The 15761-nt window shown below is 52.7% G+C and overlaps 1 protein-coding gene across 1 annotated transcript in view; it reads left to right on the forward strand.

Annotated features, from left to right (window-relative positions):
- Positions 1-15761, forward strand: part of KRI1 (KRI1 homolog) — a 42609-nt gene that overhangs the window by 15529 nt on the left and 11319 nt on the right. Inside the window, exons 9-14 of the mRNA XM_032978494.2 lie at positions 343-497; positions 963-1134; positions 5734-5829; positions 6579-6752; positions 12084-12135; positions 15488-15573. Of these exons, the coding sequence (XP_032834385.2) occupies positions 343-497; positions 963-1134; positions 5734-5829; positions 6579-6752; positions 12084-12135; positions 15488-15573 (735 nt within the window). The remainder of the gene's footprint in view (positions 1-342; positions 498-962; positions 1135-5733; positions 5830-6578; positions 6753-12083; positions 12136-15487; positions 15574-15761) is intronic.

A 15761-nucleotide genomic window follows, 5' to 3' on the forward strand; every position in this document is an offset into this window, starting at 1 on the left:
CGTCCAGAGCCCCCATTTAGCCATTGTGGTGGTCACAAACGCCATGAGGGGAAAGGCCAAACACAGACAGACACACACACAGACAAAGATCCCCATTATAGCCTGTAACAGACTGTAGGGGCAAGTGCTGTTAGCGAGCACCTATGAAGGCCGGAACGGTACACGAGGGGGTGGGTGGCCAGCACCACGCCCGACCGCCTTTGTCTCCCCAGTGGCGATGTTTACACACCGCACCAGGTACTCATTTGAGGCTGAGTCGACACACAGACACACACAGATACACACACTCGCGTGCAACAGTGCGTGCACACAAGTGATCCGGCCATGTTGAACTCTGCCCAGGACTTCCTGCACACCTACTGGAATGACCCGAGTCTGGACGAGGGCGAGAGATTCCTCAAGGACTACGTTCTCAACCGCAAGTACATCGACCGCGGCAGCCGTGGCGACGAAGATGGTGATGACGGTGATGACGGTGATGGTGACAGTCAGCAAGGGTAAGGTGGCAGTGACGATGATGGTGGTGGTGGTGACGATGATGGTGGTGATGGTGATGGTGGTGATGGTGACGATGATGGTGGTGATGGTGACGATGATGGTGGTGATGGTGACGATGATGGTGGTGATGGTGACGATGATGGTGGTGGCGACGATGGTGGTGGTGGCGACGACGACGATGATGATGGTGGTGGTGGTGATGATGACGATGGTGGTGGTGACGATGATGGTGGTTGTAATGATGGTGGTTGTGACAATGGTGATGGTGGTGACGATGATGGTGGTGGCGACGATGATGGTGGTGATGATGGTGGTGGTGGTGATGATGGTGGTGGTGGTGACGACGTTGATGGTGATGATGATGACGATGGTGGTGGTGACGATGGTGAGGATGATGACGATGGTGGTGGTGACGATGGTGGTGGTGACGATGATGGTGGTGGTGGTGACGATGCATTCTCCAGAACACGCAAGAAGCAGCAGCAGGAGCAGCAGCAGCAGGAGGAGGAGGATGGTGCCGACTCTGAGTGTGAGGAGGAGGGAGAGGAGGAGGGAGAGGAGGAGGCCTTCCTCAAGAAGCAGGAGGAGTTTGAGAGGAAGTTCAACTTCCGCTTCGAGGAGCCTGACGCTCACCTGGTGAGCAGCTAGCACCAAGCGGCCAGCAATGAGCAGCATTGCCACATGATGACTGCTAAACTTTAAACTATTTTAGATTTGCCAGGTAAGGCCCAATTGAGCTCTTTTTCACAAGCGACCTGGCTAATCACAACCGATAGCTCAACTTAGAGGCTCATCATAGAGACCCGTAGAGATACATAGACACATAGAGACACATAGAGACATACAGAGACACATAGAGACACATAGAGACACATATAGACACATAAAGACACATAGAGACACGCAGAGGGACTTAGATACATAGAGACACACAGAGATACACATAGACACACATAGAGACACAGAGACACATAGAGATGCATAGGGACCCATAGAAACCTGTAGAGATACATAGAGACACATACAGTGAGGGAAAAAAGTACTTGATCACCTGCTGATTTTGTACGTTTGCCCACTGACGAAGAAATGATCAGTCTATAATGTTAATGGTAGGTTTATTTGAACAGTGAGAGACAGAATAACAACAAAAAAATCCATAAAAACGCATGTCAAAAATGTTATAAAATTGATTTGCATTTTAATGAGGGAAATAAGTATTTGACCTCCTCTCAATCAGAAAGATTTCTGGCTCCCAGGTGTCTTTTATACAGGTAACGAGCTGAGATTAGGAGCACACTCTTAAAGGGAGTGCTCCTAATCTCAGCTTGTTACCTGTATAAAAGACACCTGTCCACAGAAGCAATCAATCAATCAGATTCCAAACTTTCCACCATGGCCAAGACCAAAGAGCTCTCCAAGGATGTCAGGGACAAGATTGTAGACCTACACAAGGCTGGAATGGGCTACAAGACCATTGCCAAGCAGCTTGGTGAGAAGGTGACAACAGTTGGTGCGATTATTCGCAAATGGAAGAAACACAAAAGAACTGTCAATCTCCCTCGGCCTGGGGCTCCATGCAAGATCTCACCTCGTGGAGTTGCAATGATCATGAGAACGGTGAGGAATCAGCCCAGAACTACACAGGAGGATCTTGTCAATGATCTCAAGGCAGCTGAGACCATAGTCACCAAGAAAACAATTGGTAACACACTACTACCTGCGTCTGCCCCGTGACCTCCTGCCAGTGGGCGTTCGACAATTCACGTGGCCTTAACGTGCACCTAGCCTGGCACAAGCGCCGTGATAACGTGACCGCCACTTAGTGGCGAATGGCAGTTGTTGGTGCGTGTATGTGTGTGTACGTGTGTGTGTATGTATGTGTGTGTGTGTGTACGTGTGTGTGTGTATGTGTGTGTACATGCTTTCTATGACCTCCTGTCACAGGTGCTAGCTAATGTGGCCCCTTGGGATAGAGTCATCTTGTTGGGTGACTTCAATGCCCGAGTTGGTCATGATGCTGGCACCTGGTCTGGAGTGATTGGAGGGCATTGGCCAGATCAGCGCAATAACAACGGTAGGAGGCTGCTAGATTTTTGTGCAGCCCATGGGCTTGTAATTACCAACACGCTGTTCCGGCATCGGCACATCCACGCAACATCATGGATGCATGCCGGGTCCAAGCAAGAACATCTGCTGGACTACATAGTGATGGACCAGCGGATGCGAGCCCATGTCCTTGACACCAGGACCTACCGTGGAGCTGATCTGCCCTCTGACCATCGACTAGTCATCTGTAAGATGCGCCTGCCATTCTTCCACTCCGGTGGTGGGTGTACACCCAGGACCCCATTCTGACCTAAAGTGGCCTGGTCTCAGTTATCTGATGAAAGTTGCAAGCGAGAATTTCATCATCGCTTGCGGCTGGTGTTGGCATCGTCCCCCACTCCTCCTGATGTCGAGGGTAAATGGGCGAGGTTTAGAACTGTGATTCATGCAGCTGCAATGGCTGCTTTGGGTACGCGGTCCAGACCTCCCCAGAGACCCTGGCTGACAGAGGAGGTGTTGAGGATGGTTGAGAGAAAGCGACAGGCCCACTGTCATCGGCTACAGAATCCCACGTCAGAGAATGAGGACGCTTACCGCAGCCTTCGCTCGGAGGTTCGGAGAGCCGTGAGGCGCTGCAAGGATGGGTGGTGGTCGCGGGTTGCTGAGGAGTCTGCCTCAGTGGCCCGTGATCACAAATCTCTATTTAACTCCATCAAAAAAGTAACCTGCAGCGCCACACCTATTACCATCATTAGGGAAAAAAACGGTGATCCAATCTCTGACCCCCAGGAACAGGTTTGCAGATTTGCTGAGCATTTCTGTGAGGTCCTGGGGGAGGGGAAATCCCTCTGCCAGGAAAACATCGTGGCACAAAGTGGGGATGACCCTGCTGAGGCTGCGGTGCCTCAAATATTGGAAGAAGTCACCCCCTGTGACTGGCTGGCTGAGGTGCCATCTGTTGAGGAAGTAATGAAGGCGATCCGGAGTCTGAGACGAGGAAAGGCACCGGGTAGAGACGATCTCCCAAGCGAAATGCTGAGGGAGGGTGGCGTTTGTGCACAGACTGCCCTATATGACATCATAACGATTGGAAGGATGCCCTGGTGGTTCCCCTCTTTAAGAAGGGGGACCGCACAGACTGTAACAACTACAGGGGCATCTCACTCCTCGGTGTGCCGGGAAAGGTCCTGGCAAGGATTATTCAACATCGCCTTGCCAGGCACGCTGAGGAGAGGCTTGCGGAGCCCCAATGCGGTTTCAGGAAAGGGCGGTCCTGCACAGATGCCATATTTTCTGTCCGTCTGCTACAGCAGAGGTGTAGGGAATTCCAACAAGACCCACATCTCTGCTTTATTGACCTGGTCAAGGCCTATGATACCATCAGTAGGCCTGGGCTCTGGGCTGTTCTTCGTGCTTTTGGAGTCCCTGACCCTCTGCTCACGATCATTAAGGACCTTCATGATGGTGAGCGGGCCCGGATAAAACTACGTGGCCGGGAGTCAGAGCCATTCCCTGTACACCTTGGGGTGCGACAGGGATGTCCTCTGGCTCCCACATTATTTAACATCTATTTTGACCACGTAGTTCGTGAAGCCTTCAATAGCTGTAACGGGGGAATCTCCATATGGTACAGATATAATGGGAGGCTGATCGATGCCCGGGTGCGGTCAAGGGATGGCTCCCTATTGCTCAACCACATTATGTATGCCAATGATTTGGTAATAGCTGCTCATTCAGAGGAAGAGTTGAAGACGCTGCTGCTGGGACTGGAGCGTGCCACGAAGAGATGGGGCCTTACCATCAGCCCCACCAAAACTAAGCACCAGCCTGGGTATTTTGTACCATCGGACACTCCACCCCCACAACTCCCAATCGGTGATTGGGCAATTGTGGAGAGAGTGGAGAGTTTCCCATACCTGGGCAGTGTGCTTATGACCGGCTCCAGTTTAACAGCAGAGGTCTCACTCCGAATCAGTCGAGCGGCAATAACTTTTCATCGGTTGCGTAACACTGTGTGGAAGCTACCTGGTCTGTCTCTCCGCACTAAGCTTCAGGTCTTCTCGGCCACGGTCATTCCCTCCCTTCTCTACACTTGCGAAACGTGGACCCCCCTAATGGAACATCTTCGCCGGTTAGAAACATTTAGGCTAGCCTGCCTACGATCCATCCTGGGTTTAACCAAGCTGGATTGTGTGGGAGCTCACAAATTCTTGAAAGATCTGGGCAAGGTCCCATCGGTGAGCTCCTCCGACAGGCAAGGCTGCGTTGGCTGGGTCATGTAGCCCGCATGCCCAGCCACCGCATGCCGAAACAGCTTTTGTTCGGCCGGATCGAGGGGGCTAAACGGGCACGGCACGGGCTAGAGAAGAGATGGAGTGACGTGGTACAGGAGGACGTGGAGCTGAGTGGACTTGCCGATGACCGGTACCAGCGGTGTCAAGATCGGCCTCTGTGGAGGAGGCTCGTGAAGGACGCTACTGGGCAGTTGGAGGCAGTCGCCCTCCAACAACAATGGAGTGCGGAGGAGCGACGCTCACAACAACGAGCGGAGCGCCGGGTGGCTAAAGCACAGCAGGTTGGCACAGTAGGGGGCACAGGTGGTGCACCAGCCAGTCATCTCAGTCATCTCAGTCAGTCGACCCGTGGCACCTGGGTCTGCCCCGTGACCTCCTGCTCGCGGGCGTTCGACACTTCACGTGGCCTGAAGGTGCACATGGCCTGGCACAAGCGTCGTGGTGACGTCACCGCCACTTAGTGGCGAATGGCGGTTGTTGTTGTGTACATGTGTATGTGTGTATTTGTGGGTGTGTGTGTACGTGTGTGTGTACGTGTGTACGTGTGTGTATGTGTGTGTACGTGTGTATGTGTAGGTGTGTAGGTGTGTGTGTGTGTGTGGCGAATACCGGTTGTTGTTGAAGCATCTGAAAGCGCGCAATGCGGTGACCGTCTTTGTTCGACGGTTTGCAAACGGCCGCCGCTGCTGCGTTGAGTTGGCGTGGTGATGACGGTGTCTCACGAGAATCACAGGCAGCTGGTCCTCTCCACAGGTGATTCACCTGTGGAGAGGACAGTTGTCGTTTGTTAGGTTTGTGCCGTGCGATGAGCGCCACTTGACAAACAAATCGAACAACACGCTCATGTCCAAGCAGGCCGTTTGATTAACCGTCGCCCTCCATCCCCCGTGACCAGATCAAGTCCCACCCACGTGCCGTCGCTGCTTCTGTGCGTCGCGCCGACGAGCGTCGCAAGGAGCGCCGGGCCACCGTGAAGGCACGCAAGGAGGAGGTCGGTGCCCCTTCGGCTATGAATTCAACCATACTTATAAACTATAACTAAGCTGTGAAACATAACCATGAACGATAACTTTCAACTATAAATGAAGGGACCTTTTTTGCCAGTATCAAGAATGGATCTCCCCGTGTCTCCCTGCATCTCCCTGAATCTCCCCGTGTCTCCCTGCATCTCTCCTTGTCTCCCCACGTCTCCCGGTGTCTTCTCGTGTCAACCTGCATCTCCCTGAATCTCCCCGTGTCTCCCTGAATCTCCCCGTGTCTCCCTGAATCTCCCCGTGTCTCCGTGCATATCCCCGTGTCTCTCCGCATTTCCCCCGTAACTCTCTGTGTCTTCCCGTGCTTCCCCGCATCTCTCCATGTCTCCCCACATCTCTCCGTGTCTACCCATGTCTCCCTGGGTCTCCCCGTGTCTCCCCACATCTCCGTTTCTCCCTATCCCCCTTGTCTCCCCGTGTCTCCGCCCATCTCCCCACGTCTCCCCACATCTCCCCGTGCATCCCTGTGTGTGCCCGTGTCTCCCCGCGTCTCTCTGTCTCCCCACATCTCCCCGTGTCTCCCCGCATCTCCACGCGTCTCCCCGCGTCTCCCCGCGTCTCCCCGCGTCTCCCCGTGTCTCCCTGCATCCCCCCGTGTCTCCCCGCATCCCCCCATGTCTCCCCGCATCCCCCCGTGTCTCCCCGCATCTCCCCCGTGTCTCCCCGTGTCTCCCCGCGTCTCCCTGCGTCTCCCCGCGCGTGCCAGGAGAGACGCCGCAGGCTGGGGGAGGTGGTGCGTCTGCGCTCACTCAAGCGGCGAGCCGTGGAGGATCGCCTCCGCACGATCCACGCGGCGTCGGCGAACGCACGGCTCGGCTCGGAAGGGAATGCGTTGCTCCACGGGGACTTTGACCCGGAGGCCCACGACGCCATCATGGCGGTGGGTTTCACAATTGCCGTGTCGGTTTATTTACAAAGCAATGGCCGTGTCTCTGGGTTCACCGTGTCTCTGGGTTCATAATGACCGTGTCTCTGGGTTCATAATGGCCGTGTCTCTGGGTTCACAATGACCGTGTCTCTGGGTTCATAATGACCGTGTCTCTGGGTTCATAATGACCGTGTCTCTGGGTTCACAATGACCGTGTCACCTGGTTCATAATGACCGTGTCTCTGGGTTTATAATGGCCGTGTCTCTGGGTTCACCGTGTCTCTGGGTTCATAATGACCGTGTCTCTGGGTTCATAATGACCGTGTCTCTGGGTTCACAATGACCGTGTCTCTGGGTTCATGATGACCGTGTCTCTGGGTTCATAATGACCGTGTCTCTGGGTTCATAATGACCGTGTCTCTGGGTTTATAATGACCGTGTCTCTGGGTTCACAGTGACCGTGTCTCTGGGTTCACCGTGTCTCTGGGTTCATAATGACCGTGTCTCTGGGTTCATAATGACCGTGTCTCTGGGTTCACAATGACCGTGTCTCTGGGTTTATAATGACCGTGTCTCTGGGTTTATAATGACCGTGTCTCTGGGTTCATGATGACCGTGTCTCTGGGTTCATAATGACCGTGTCTCTGGGTTCATAATGACCGTGTCACCTGGTTCATAATGACCGTGTCTCTGGGTTCATAATGACCGTGTCTCTGGGTTCATAATGACCGTGTCACCTGGTTCATAATGACCGTGTCTCTGGGTTCATAATGACCGTGTCACCTGGTTCATAATGACCGTGTCTCTGGGTTCATAATGACCGTGTCTCTGGGTTCATAATGACCGTGTCTCTGGGCTCATAATGACCGTGTCTCTGGGTTCATAATGACTGTGTCTCTGGGTTCACCGTGTCTCTGGGTTCACAATGACCGTGTCTCTGGGTTCATAATGACCGTGACTCTGGGTTCATAATGACCGTGTCTCTGGGTTTATAATGACCGTGTCTCTGGGTTCATAATGACCATGTCTCTGGGTTCATAATGGCCGTGTCTCTGGGTTCATAATGGCCGTGTCTCTAGGTTCATAATGACCGTGTCTCTGGGTTCATAATGACCGTGTCTCTGGGTTCACCGTGTCTCTGGGTTCATAATGACCGTGTCTCTGGGTTCATAATGACCGTGTCTCTGGGTTCACAATGACCGTGTCACCTGGTTCACAATGACCGTGTCTCTGGGTTTATAATGACCGTGTCTCTGGGTTCATAATGACCGTGTCTCTGGGTTCATAATGACCGTGTCTCTAGGTTCATAATGACCGTGTCTCTGGGTTCATAATGACCGTGTCTCTGGGTTCATAATGACCGTGTCTCTGGGTTCATAATGACCGTGTCTCTGGGCTCATAATGACCGTGTCTCTGGGTTCACAATGACCGTGTCTCTGGGTTCACCGTGTCTCTGGTTCACAATGACCGTGTCTCTGGGTTCATAATGACCTTGTCTCTGGGTTGATAATGACCGTGTCTCTGGGTTCATGATGACCGTGTCTCTGGGTTCATAATGACCGTGTCTCTGGGTTCATAATGACCGTGTCTCTGTGTTCATAATGACCGTGTCTCTGGGTTCATAATGACCGTGTCTCTGGGTTCATAATGACCGTGTCTCTGGGTTCATAATGACCGTGTCTCTGGGTTCATGATGACCGTGTCTCTGGGTTCATAATGACCGTGTCACCTGGTTCATAATGACCGTGTCACCAGGTTCATAATGACCGTGTCTCTGGGTTTATAATGACCGTGTCTCTGGGTTCACAATGACCGTGTCTCTGGGTTCATAATGACCGTGTCTCTGGTTCATAATGACCGTGTCTCTGGGTTCATAATGACCGTGTCTCTGGGTTCATAATGACCGTGTCACCTGGTTCATAATGACCGTGTCTCTGGGTTCATAATGACCGTGTCACCTGGTTCATAATGACCGTGTCACCTGGTTCATAATGACCGTGTCTCTGGGTTTATAATGACCGTGTCTCTGGGTTCACAATGACCGTGTCTCTGGGTTCATAATGACCGTGTCTCTGGTTCATAATGACCGTGTCTCTGGGTTCATAATGACCGTGTCACCTGGTTCATAATGACCGTGTCACCTGGTTCATAATGACCGTGTCTCTGGGTTTATAATGACCGTGTCTCTGGGTTCACAATGACCGTGTCTCTGGGTTCATAATGACCGTGTCTCTGGTTCATAATGACCGTGTCTCTGGGTTCACAATGACCGTGTCACCTGGTTCACAATGACCGTGTCTCTGGGTTCATAATGACCGTGTCTCTGGTTCATAATGACCGTGTCTCTGGGTTCATAATGACCGTGTCTCTGGGTTCATAATGACCGTGTCTCTGGGTTCACAATGACCGTGTCACCTGGTTCATAATGACCGTGTCTCTGGGTTCATAATGACCGTGTCTCTGGTTCATAATGACCGTGTCTCTGGGTTTATAATGACCGTGTCTCTGGGTTCATAATGACCGTGTCTCTGGGTTCATAATGACCGTGTCTCTGGGTTCATAATGGCCGTGTCTCTGGGTTCATAATGACCGTGTCTCTGGGTTCATAATGACCGTGTCTCTGGGTTCATAATGGCCGTGTCTCTGGGTTCATAATGACCGTGTCTCTGGGTTCATAATGACCGTGTCTCTGGGTTTATAATGACCGTGTCTCTGGGTTCATAATGACCGTGTCTCTGGGTTCACCGTGTCTCTGGGTTCATAATGACCGTGTCTCTGGGTTCATAATGACCGTGTCTCTGGGTTCACCGTGTCTCTGGGTTCATAATGACCGTGTCTCTGGGTTCACCGTGTCTCTGGGTTCATGATGACCGTGTCTCTGGGTTCATGATGACCGTGTCTCTGGGTTCACAATGACCGTGTCTCTGGGTTCATGATGACCGTGTCTCTGGGTTCATGATGACCGTGTCTCTGGGTTCATAATGACCGTGTCTCTGGGTTCATGATGACCGTGTCTCTGGGTTCATGATGACCGTGTCTCTGGGTTCATAATGACCGTGTCTCTGGGTTCATAATGACCGTGTCTCTGGGTTCATAATGACCGTGTCTCTGGTTCATAATGACCGTGTCTCTGGGTTCATAATGACCGTGTCTCTGGGTTCATAATGACCGTGTCTCTGGGTTCATAATGACCGTGTCTCTGGGTTCATAATGACCGTGTCTCTGGGTTCACAATGACCGTGTTTCTGGGTTCACAATGACCGTGTCTCTGGGTTCGCAATGACCGTGTCTCTGGGTTCATAATGACCGTGTCTCTGGGTTCATAATGACCGTGTCTCTGGGTTCATAATGACCGTGTCTCTGGTTCATAATGACCGTGTCTCTGGGTTCATAATGGTCGTGTCTCTGGGTTCATGATGACCGTGTCTCTGGGTTCATGATGACCGTGTCTCTGGGTTCATGATGACCGTGTCTCTGGGTTCATGATGACCGTGTCTCTGGGTTCATGATGACCGTGTCTCTGGGTTCATGATGACCGTGTCTCTGGGTTCATAATGACCGTGTCTCTGGGTTCATAATGACCGTGTCTCTGGGTTCATAATGGCCGTGTCTCTGGGTTCATAATGACCGTGTCTCTGGGTTCATAATGACCGTGTCTCTGGGTTCATAATTACCGTGTCTCTGGGTTCATAATGACCGTGTCACCTGGTTCATAATGACCGTGTCTCTGGGTTTATAATGGCCGTGTCTCTGGGTTCACCGTGTCTCTGGGTTCACAATGACCGTGTCTCTGGGTTCACAATGACCGTGTCTCTGGGTTTATAATGACCGTGTCTCTGGGTTTATAATGACCGTGTCTCTGGGTTCATGATGACCGTGTCTCTGGGTTCATAATGACCGTGTCTCTGGGTTCATAATGACCGTGACACCTGGTTCATAATGACCGTGTCTCTGGGTTCATAATGACCGTGTCTCTGGGTTCATAATGACTGTGTCACCTGGTTCATAATGACCGTGTCTCTGGGTTCATAATGACCGTGTCACCTGGTTCATAATGACCGTGTCTCTGGGTTCATAATGACCGTGTCACCTGGTTCATAATGACCGTGTCTCTGGTTCACAATGACCGTGTCTCTGGGTTCATGATGACCGTGTCTCTGGTTCATAATGACCGTGTCTCTGGGTTCATAATGACCGTGTCTCTGGGTTCATAATGACCGTGTCTCTGGGTTCATAATGACCGTGTCTCTGGGTTCATAATGACCGTGTCTCTGGGTTCACAATGACCGTGTCTCTGGGTTCATAATGACCGTGTCTCTGGGTTCACAATTACCGTGTCTCTGGGTTCATAATGACCGTGTCTCTGGGTTCATAATGACCGTGTCTCTGGGTTCATAATGACCGTGTCTCTGGGTTCATAATGACCGTGTCTCTGGGTTCATAATGACCGTATCTCTGGGTTCATAATGACCGTGTCTCTGGGTTCACAATGACCGTGTCTCTGGGTTCATAATGACCGTGTCTCTGGGTTCATAATGACCGTGTCTCTGGGTTCATAATGACTGTGTCTCTGGGTTCATAATGACCGTGTCACCTGGTTCATAATGACCGTGTCTCTGGGTTCACAATGACCGTGTCTCTGGGTTCATAATGACCGTGTCTCTGGGTTCACAATGACCGTGTCTCTGGGTTTATAATGACCGTGTCTCTGGGTTCATAATGACCGTGTCTCTGGGTTCATAATGACCGTGTCTCTGGGTTCATAATGACCATGTCTCTGGGTTCATAATGACCGTGTCTCTGGGTTCACAATGACCGTGTCTCTGGGTTTATAATGACCGTGTCTCTGGGTTCATAATGACCGTGTCTCTGGGTTCATAATGACCGTGTCTCTGGGTTCATAATGACTGTGTCTCTGGGTTCACAATGACCGTGTCTTTGGGTTCATAATGACCGTGTCTCTGGGTTCATAATGACTGTGTCTCTGGGTTCATAATGACCGTGTCTCTGGGTTCACAATGACCGTGTCTCTGGGTTTATAATGACCGTGTCTCTGGGTTCATAATGACCGTGTCTCTGGGTTCATAATGACCGTGTCTCTGGGTTCATAATGACCGTGTCTCTGGGTTCACAATGACCGTGTCTTTGGGTTCATAATGACCGTGTCTCTGGGTTCATAATGACTGTGTCTCTGGGTTCATAATGACCGTGTCTCTGGGTTCACAATGACCGTGTCTCTGGGTTTATAATGACCGTGTCTCTGGGTTCACAATGACCGTGTCTCTGGGTTTATAATGACTGTATAATCTGGTTCATGATGGCCGTGTTTTGTCCGCTTTCAGAAATTCTTCGATGATGAATATTACGGAGAAGCTGACGCAGTGAAGCCAGAAGGTCTCAGCAATACAGGGACACTGAGACACTGGGACACGGGGACACGGGGACACTGGGACACTGGGACACTGAGACACTGGGACACTGAGACACTGGGACACGGGGACACGGGGACACTGAGACACTGGGACACTGGGACACTGAGACACTGGGACACTGGGACACTGGGACACCTGGACACGGGGGCACGGGGACACGGGGACACTGAGACACGGGGACACGGGGACACTGGGACACTGGGACACGGCGACACTGGGACACTGAGACACGGGGACACGGGGACACTGAGACACGGGGACACTGGGACACTGAGACACTGGGACACTGGGACACGGCGACACTGGGACACTGAGACACGGGGACACGGGGACACTGAGACACGGGGACACTGGGACACTGAGACACTGAGACACTGAGACACTGAGACACTGGGACACGGGGACACGGGGACACTGAGACACGGGGACACTGGGACACTGGGACACTGAGACACTGGGACACTGTGACACTGAGACACTGGGACACTGGGACACTGGGACACTGAGACACTTGGACACTGGGACACTGGGACACTGAGACACTGGGACACTGGGACACTGGGACACTAAGACACTGAGACACTGGGACACTGGGACACTGGGACACTGAGACACTGGGACACTGAGACACGGGGACACGGGGACACTGAGACACTGGGACACTGGGACACTGGGACACTGAGACACTGGGACACTGGGACACTGAGACACTGAGCCACTGGGACACTGGGACACTGGGATACTGGGACACTGAGACACTGGGACACTGGGACACTGAGACACTGGGACACTGGGACACTGGGATACTGGGACACTGAGACACTGGGACACTGGGACACTGAGATACTGGGACACTGAGACACTGGGACACTGAGACACTGGGACACTGGGACACTGGGACACTGAGACACTGGGACACTGAGACACTGAGACACTGAGACACTGGGACACTAAGACACTGGGACACTGGGACACTGAGACACTGGGACACTGAGACACTGAGACACTGGGATACTGAGACACTGGGACACTGAGACACTGAGACACTGGGACACTGGGACACTGAGACACTGGTACACTGGGACACTGAGACACTGAGACACTGAGACACTGGGACATTGAGACACTGAGACACTGAGACACTGAGACACTGGGACACTAAGACACTGGGACACTGGTACACTGAGACACTGGGACACTGGGACACTGAGACACTGGGACATTGAGACACTGAGACACTGGGACACTGAGACACTGAGACACTGGGACACTGGGACACTGGGACACTGAGACACGGAGACACTGGGACACTGAGACACTGGGACACTGGGACACTGAGATACTGGGACACTGAGACACTGGGACACTGAGACACTGGGACACTGGGACACTGAGACACTGAGACACTGAGACACCACTGAGACACTGGGACACTGGGACACTGAGACACTGAGACACTGAGCCACTGGGACACTGAGACACTGGGACACTGGGACACTGGGATACTGGGACACTGAGACACTGGGACACTGGGACACTGGGACACTAGGATACTGGGACACTGAGACACTGGGACACTGGGACACTGAGACACTGAGACACTGGGACACTAAGACACTGGGACACTGGGACACTGGGACACTGGGATACTGGGACACTGAGATACTGAGACACTGAGACACTGGGACACTAAGACACTGGGACACTGGGACACTGGGATACTGGGATACTGGGACACTGGGACACGGGGACACTGAGACACTGAGATACTGAGACACTGGGACACTGGGACACTGAGACACTGGGACACTGAGACACTGATACACTGAGCCACTGGGACACTGGGACACTGGGACACTGGGACACTGATACACTGAGACACTGAGACACTGGGACACTAAGACACTGAGACACTGGGACACTGAGACACTGGGACACTGGGACACTGAGACACTGAGACACTGGGATACTGAGACACTGGGACACTGAGACACTGAGACACTGGGACACTGGGACACTGAGACACTGGGACACTGGGACACTGAGACACTGGGACACTGAGACTCTGGGACACTGGGACACTGAGACACTGGGACACTGGGACACTGAGACACTGGGACACTGGGACACTGAGACACTTGGACACTGGGACACTGGGACACTGGGACACTGAGACACGGAGACACTGGGACACTGAGACACTGAGACACTGGGACACTGAGACACTGGGACACTGAGACACTGGGACACTGAGACACTGGGACACTGGGACACTTGAGACACTGAGACACTGGGACACTGAGACACTGGGACACTGAGACACTGGGACACTGAGACACTGGGACACTGGGACACTTGAGACACTGAGACACTGGGACACTGAGACACTGGGACACTGAGACACTAAGACACTGAGACACTGGGATACTGAGACACTGGGACACTGGGACACTGAGACACTGGGACACTGAGACACTGGGACACTGAGACACTGAGACACTGAGACACTGGGACACTGAGACACTGGGACACTGGGACACTGGGACACTGAGACACTGGGACACTGAGACACTGAGACACTGAGACACTGAGACACTGAGACACTGGGACACTGAGACACTGGGACACTGAGACACTGGGACAGAGACACTGGGACGCTGGGGCGCTGGGACACTGGGACACTGGGACACTGGGACACTGGGACACTGAGACACGGAGACACTGGGACACTGAGACACTGAGACACTGGGACACTGAGACACTGGGACACTGAGACACTGGGACACTGAGACACTGGGACAGAGACACTGGGACACTTAGACACTGGGACATGGGGACACTGGGACACAGAGACACTGAGACACTGGGACACTGAGACACTGGGATACTGGGACACTGAGACACTGGGATACTGGGACACTGAGACACGGGGATACGGGGTTGTGGCGTTGATGGTAGTGGTGGCGAGGACGGTAGTGGTGATGATGGTGGTGGTGACAATGATGATTGTGGTGGTGACGATGATGGTGGTTGTGGTGACGATGACGACGGTTGTGGTGGTGTTAGTTGTGGTGGTGATGATGGTAGTGGTGATGGTGATAGTGGTTGTGGTGTTGGTTGTGGTGGTGATGATGGTGATGATGGTTGTGGTGGTGATGATGGTGATGGTGATGATGGTGGTGATGGTGATGATGGTTGTGGTGTTGGTTGTGATGGTGATGATGGTTGAGATGATGGTTGTGGTGGTGATGATGGTGATGATGGTTGTGGTGGTGATGATGGTGATGGTGACCTGGGCCTGCTTGTTCACGCAGGTGACTGGAGTTTGGATGAAGAGGAGATTTCCGACGGAGCAGACCTAGGGTTGGACGAGCCACATTGTGAAGATCCAGATTTTGTGGTGCGGACATCTCTGTCTCTGTGTGTCTCTGTGTGTCTCTGTGTCTCTCTGTGTGTCTCTGTGTCTGTCTCTGTGTGTCTGTGTGTCTGTGTGTCTCTGTGTGTGTGTGTCTCTGTGTCTGTCTCTGTCTCCTTGTGTCTCTGTGTCTGTGTCACTCTGTGTCTCCCTGTGTCTCTCTGTGTGTCTCT

Source organism: Petromyzon marinus, chromosome 67 (assembly GCF_048934315.1).
Source record: "Petromyzon marinus isolate PM22_M1 ecotype Great Lakes invasive population chromosome 67, UKy_Petmar_22M1.pri1.0, whole genome shotgun sequence".
Classification (NCBI taxonomy): domain Eukaryota; kingdom Metazoa; phylum Chordata; class Hyperoartia; order Petromyzontiformes; family Petromyzontidae; genus Petromyzon; species Petromyzon marinus.